Source organism: Dipodomys merriami, unplaced genomic scaffold (genome assembly GCF_024711535.1).
Source record: "Dipodomys merriami isolate MVZ:Mamm:240054 unplaced genomic scaffold, mDipMer1.0.p SCAF_665, whole genome shotgun sequence".
NCBI classification, from domain to species: domain Eukaryota; kingdom Metazoa; phylum Chordata; class Mammalia; order Rodentia; family Heteromyidae; genus Dipodomys; species Dipodomys merriami.
In genome coordinates, this window is record NW_027206252.1 from 110,629 (window position 1) to 116,811 (window position 6,183).

Sequence of the window (6,183 nt, forward strand, 5' to 3'; positions counted from 1 at the left end):
GCTCCCCTCGTTCCCCCACCCCTCGCACCGCCCCGTCCCGCGCACCGCCCGCCTCGTCCCCGCCCCATCCCGCCCTGCGCCCCGCCTCGTCCTGTGCACCGCCCCACCCCGCGCCTCACCCCGCCTCGTCCTGTGCACCGCCGCGTCCTGTGCACCGCCCGGCGCCCCGCCCCGCCCCGCCCCGCCCCGCCCGGCGCGCCGCACGTCCCCCTGACGCCGGACGCCGCCAACGGCGGCAGCGTGGCCCGCGGGAGCGGAGCGGGGCGGGGCGGGGCGGGGCGGGGCGTCGGGCGCGGCGCCGCCGGTGAGTGTGCGCTTTTGAGCCGCTGTGGCCAGAGCTCCCCGCCGCCGGCATGAGCTACGACCGCGCCATCACCGTCTTCTCCCCGGACGGCCACCTCTTCCAAGTGGAGTACGCGCAGGAGGCCGTCAAGAAGGGCTCGACTGCGGTGAGCCGGGCGGGGCCTGCGCGGGAGCGCGGGGCCTGTGCGGCCGGGCGTCTGCGGCGGGAGCGCCGCCTCGTGCGCGGGGCGCGCGGCCCGGGGCCAGGGCCAGGGCGGCGGCGGGCGGCGCGGCGCTCCGCGGGATTCCGGGGCCGAGTCGGAGGGCTCGGGGAGGCGCTTCCACCGGGCGGCTGGGCCGAGCCCGCTGCCCCGCCGCTGAGCGGATCCCGGCGGCCGGGGCCATCTTGGCCCCGGCGGCGGCGGCGGCTAGCTGGGCGCGGACGCCGGGCCCCGCCGGCCCGGGTGGGCGTTCAGAACAAAGGGCGCCGGCGGCCGGCTGCCTCCGGGTGAGGCTGAGCCGCCGACGCGGGCCCCGGTCCGCCCGTCGCCCGGCCGGCCCCGGTTCCGGGCCTGGGCGGCGCTGTGGGGAAGGCGCAGTGACGTCTTCCCGACGGCCGGCCCCGGCGCGGGCTCCCGGTGGACGTCGCCTCCGCGCACGCGGGTCAGCGAGGGCCCACGCGTCCGCCCGCTCTCCCCTCCGGTGCTCGTGCGGCCCGCGGCCCCGCTGTCTCGGCCCCGGGCGCGCCGGGCGGCTCTGGGAGCGCTGCGGGGCCGTCCGCGCGTCCCGAGGGTGCCGAGGTGCGGGGCCCGCCACGCCGGCCTGTCTGGACGGTCGTTCCCGGTGTGTCTCGCCCTCGGTCGGGAGGCTTGAACTCAGGGCCTGGGCGCTGACCCTGAGCTTTTCCACACAAGGCTGGCGATCTCGCCCTCAGCCACAGGGCCACTTCCGGTTTTCTAGTGGGTGATGGGAGGTCATCTCACGGACTTGAGTGCGATCCTCAGATCCCCGTTCCTGAGTAGCTAGGATTACAGGTTAAACTCAGGGGCTGTCCGTTGCTTTTCCTCCCCTTTGTGGTGTCAGCCGTAGAGGGCGACTTTAAACAAGTCCACCTGGAGAACGCTCAGGCCTTCTCCAGACAGTGCAGAGTGGGGCTGACAGCACGGGGTGGAATGCACAGCGCTCAGACTTCCCAGTCTTTCATGGGACATGGGACAGTTCGACACCGCATTGTTAATGCTTACCTGTTAGTGCAGCTCTGTAGGTCTCTCTTGTGATGTTCTCTTCCTTCTTTCTCTTTTTGCCAGTACTAGGGCTTGAACTCAAAAGTCTTGGTGTTGTCCTTGAGCTTTTTTTTTTTTTTTTTTTTGGTGAAGGCTAGCCTCTACCACTTGAGCTACAGTTCCACTTTTGGTTTTTTAGTGGTTAATTGAAGAAGAATCTCGTGGACTTTTCTTATCTCTCAGCCTCCTGAGTAGATTACTAGTAGATCACTACTAGTAGATCACTAGATTACAGACACGAGCCACCTGTACCCAACCCCGAGTAAAGATTGAGTACCTGTGACATACCCTGCACTAGCTCCACCAGAAATGGATCCATACCTTTGTGTGTTTGTGTGCACGTGTGTTGGTTGCACGTGTTGGCTTGAACTCGGGGTCTAGGCTCTCTCCCTAACCTTCTTTTTGTTCAGGACTATCAAGAGTTCTACCACTTGAGCCACAGCTCAAGTGGAGATGAGGATCTCACTTCCTGCCTGGGCTGGCTTTGAACCTCAATCCTTAGATCTCAGCCTCCTGAGTAGGATTACAGACATGAGACACTGGCCCTCAGCTCCATAGCCTTGTTTTTGAGGGTGTATGGTATAACCAGGGGAGACAAGTGGAAAGCCAGGTGTGGGTGTGCACACCTTCGCACAGGGCTGGCGTCCTCTGTGCCTGGTGGCACCGTACCACACTTACATGGCTTGTGGACTTATTGAAGGTTGGTGTTCGAGGACGGGACATTGTTGTACTTGGTGTGGAAAAGAAATCTGTGGCTAAACTACAAGATGAACGAACGGTGCGGAAGATCTGTGCTTTGGATGACAACGTCTGCATGGCTTTTGCAGGTATGGGTCTGCAGTCTTGGTGAGCTGAACTTGAGACTAGATGGCCAGTTATGAGACAGTATAAATTAGATAAATTGTTTCAAAGAAATGTGTTTGGATGGAGGGGGGGGGGCTGATGGCTTCTCCACCTGCCTGGGTGAACAAATCCAGGCTCCTTCTGGCTGGGCTGCTGTAGAACAGTAACCTCCTCAGTGGTGTGCTACACCCAAGCCTGTGCCTGGGGCATGGAGACCACAGGCAGTTCCTTGCCTTCCCCAGCTGTTGGGGGCACCAGGTACAGGACAGCAGCCAACACATTACCACACTCACTCCCTTTTGCCCTTGGTAGATCCAATCCAGGACTTAGTTCACTTAGACGAAAGTAGGGAGAGGCTGGACTTACTCATGAAATTATCTAAAAGACTGGGTTCATGTGTTGAGGTTCTGAAAGTTTTACACATGGTATTCTCAGAGTAGTTTCTGGAGGCCATTTAGTTCCACTGCACCTCACTCAGTGGCCTCTGTCCTGTTGGAAGATGGGCCTGAGGATCAGCCAGAGGCCAAAGAATTACTTGTGTAATTCCTGTCCTTGGTTGGAGCTATGAGCAGCTCCGGCAGAAGCCTCTACTCACTGCAGGCCTCACCGCTGACGCAAGGATCGTCATCAACAGGGCTCGGGTGGAATGCCAGAGCCACCGGCTGACTGTGGAGGACCCCGTCACTGTGGAGTACATCACCCGCTACATCGCCAGTCTGAAGCAGGTGGGCATACGACCTCCTGCCGTCTCACCTGATGTGGAGTATGCACTGTCATATGGCTTATGGGCAGATGGGTAAACTAACTTGTAATCTAGTTTCTCCAGTTCAGTGGCACTGTTCTAATGTCATTCCTTTGTCTGGAGCAATCCTAGTTCTTTTATTCTGGAGGGAAATAGTGTTCATTTTGTCATCCTGAATGACCTTTTGCCAAGCAGGAGGCTAAGAACTACACTCTGATGATATGTTCATCTTTAAAATGTGTGTGCTTGGGGCTGGGAAGGTGGCTCAGTGGTAGAGCGCTTGCCTTCCATGTATGAGGCCCTGGGTTCGATTCCTCAGCACCACGTAAGCAAAAAGAAAAAAGCTGGAAGTGGCGCTGTGGCTCAAGTGGTAGAGCGCTAGCCTTAAGCTGAAGAGCTGAGGGACAGCGCCCAGGCCCAGAGTTCAGGCCCCACAACTGGACCCCCAAAAAAAGAAATGTGTGTGCTTGTCAAAATTATTTCCACTAGCCATAGCTAAGCTCCTTGGTGCTATTCCAGCCCCAAGTGGATCCTGAAAGTGAAAGTGCAGAGAGGAGGGGTGTTGAAAGCTATTTATAAATTTCATTCACTTGAATTGTGGTTTACTTGCTGGTGGCCTTAGTGGTTGAAATGTCACATAATTTCTTATGGTTGACAGCACTGTCTTTATTTTTCCTTCCAGCGTTACACACAGAGCAACGGGCGCAGGCCATTTGGCATCTCTGCACTCATTGTGGGTTTTGATTTTGACGGCACCCCTAGACTCTATCAGACTGACCCCTCAGGCACATACCACGCCTGGAAGGTGAGTGTATGGCCAAGACCAGGAGATTCAGGTGTTTGGGCTGCTTGTGGAGGTGACTTGGGAAATGACAGTTTGTGTGTTCCATCACATTAACTGATGTAAGAGCAAAAAATTGGTTCAACATTGCTGTTTGGAATATTAAAGGCATAAAGAAATAGAGGATACAGATATGTTTACATCTCCCAAAGTGTCTCTTGTTGAAGCACCAAGTCCAAAAGAGCTCTCTGCAGTGGGCAGTGGGGTCTGGGACATCTTTTCATCTGCTAGAGAAGGAACAGCAGACTCAAGGAGGGCAGTGTCTGGCTAGCCCGCAGACACTGGCTCTGGGTTGTCTTGCCCAGTGAACATACCTGGGTCATTTTTAGGCCAATGCCATAGGCCGGGGTGCCAAGTCAGTGCGTGAGTTCCTGGAGAAGAACTACACTGATGAAGCCATTGAGACAGATGACCTGACCATCAAGCTGGTGATCAAGGCACTCCTAGAAGTAAGTGCGAGTGAAACCCTACAAGGTGGGCATGTTCTGGGGATTAAACAGGTAGAACATGAACTCTTCCATCAAGCTGTGAAATCTGCTGCCCTAGTCACCCGGCCTTCCAGCAGCTTGTACTAATAAATCAAGGAACTAGAAAACCTGGGGTTACAGGCCACTGAAGCCATAGGCCTCACTCACACAGACATGTCTGGGATGGAGACTTTGGGTCCTGGATTAAAAAGTCTGTACAGGGGCTAGGAAGGTGGTTCAGTGGTAGAGCGCTTGCCTTGCATGCATGAGGCCCTGGGTTCGATTCCTCAGCACCACATAAGCAGGGAAAAAAAGCCGGAAGTGGCACTGTGGCTCAAATGGTAGAGTGCTAGCTTTGAGCTGAAGAGTTGAGGAACAGTGCCCAGGCCCAGAGTTCAGGCAAGTCTGTACAGGTCATTTCAAGAACAGCTTTGGGTGTAGACACTGAGGTTCAACCTCTAATACCAACAACCAAAAGAAGGAACTTGGATCTTGAGAGTGGAGTGCGTTTATCTAAAGCTGTTTTCCCTTTAAAGGTGGTCCAGTCAGGTGGGAAAAATATTGAACTTGCTGTCATGAGGCGAGATCAGCCCCTCAAGGTAATTGTTAAGCTTTTTTTAAGGGGGTGGGCAGCATTGGGAGGAGACATTCCACAGAGGTCTAAACTCATACTGTCCTGAATTTGCACCCTAAATGTAAGGATCATGGGCATGGACCACCAAGTCTGGCTTTCGCTTTACTTAAGGAATTTTCTCAGCTCTCAGTCCATAATCCACAGGGGGCCTTGGCAAAGACCCTTCCCTGGTGCCAAAACCATAGAATGGCCCTGTGACATGGTCTTCTGAAGGGGTAAGCTCCTTCCTTGTAAGGCTATCCTGTGATTTTAGCTCCCTGCAAATACCTGCAAAAATTCCCACTTTCCTTTCTGTGGACCGCTATGGAGCTTGCAGTGTTCACTTGGTGTCCCAAGGCTACCAGCTGCAGCCTGGCTTGGTAACATTGCCTCCTTTCCTTGAAGTCTCTCCAAGGTGCTGAATTAGCAACTATGGTTGAAAACTCATTACCTGGCCGCCCTGCCCAAGTGCACAGTGCCTGCCCTTTGGGGGAGTATAGTGTTAACCATGAATGTGTTTTGGATTTTTTTTGGTGGACAGATTCTAAATCCTGAGGAAATTGAAAAATATGTTGCTGAAATTGAAAAAGAAAAAGAAGAAAATGAAAAGAAGAAACAGAAGAAAGCATCATGATAAGACATCCTCACTTGGGCAGCCTTTAAATTCAATCATGGATGAGTCTCAGTGACAAGTGGGCATGTCCATCCAACTGCCCTTACTGAGTACCCAATAAACGTCCATATTTTTTAACTTTTTCATGTGAAGAGAACATGTATCTTGTAAGTATAATTATGGTAGCTTTTTGGGAATGATAATCCCCTCCCCGCCTCCTCTCACTTCTCAAATCTGAATGCTTGTGTTCCTTTTTGTCTCTGTACTAGACTCTTAAGTGACTGATGCCAGAGACTCCTGGCATCCAGTGGACTGGAGGTTCTTTGGGGCTTATCAATATAGTAACTACCTTTCATTCAAGTCCCCTAGTGACTGCAAAATGCGAGGGCAGAAGCACAAACAGCACTTGGTGTAAGACTTGACTCAGAATGCTGCTGCAGAGTCACTACTATGCTCAAAACTAGTTTTGACCCAGACGTGGTGTCACAAGCCTGTAACC

General features: G+C 54.4%; 1 protein-coding gene across 1 annotated transcript; it reads left to right on the forward strand.

Moving 5' to 3' along the window:
- Nucleotides 1-283: 283 nt before the first annotated feature.
- LOC138815750 (proteasome subunit alpha type-7) lies at nt 284-5,827 on the forward strand. Its single transcript, XM_070005123.1, has 7 exons — nt 284-449; nt 2,266-2,392; nt 3,009-3,133; nt 3,833-3,955; nt 4,321-4,440; nt 4,995-5,057; nt 5,613-5,827. Exons 1-7 carry the CDS (start codon nt 354-356, stop codon nt 5,703-5,705), a joined length of 747 nt encoding a protein of 248 aa, XP_069861224.1. The 5' UTR covers nt 284-353; the 3' UTR covers nt 5,706-5,827.
- The last annotated feature ends 356 nt before the right edge of the window (nt 5,828-6,183 follow it).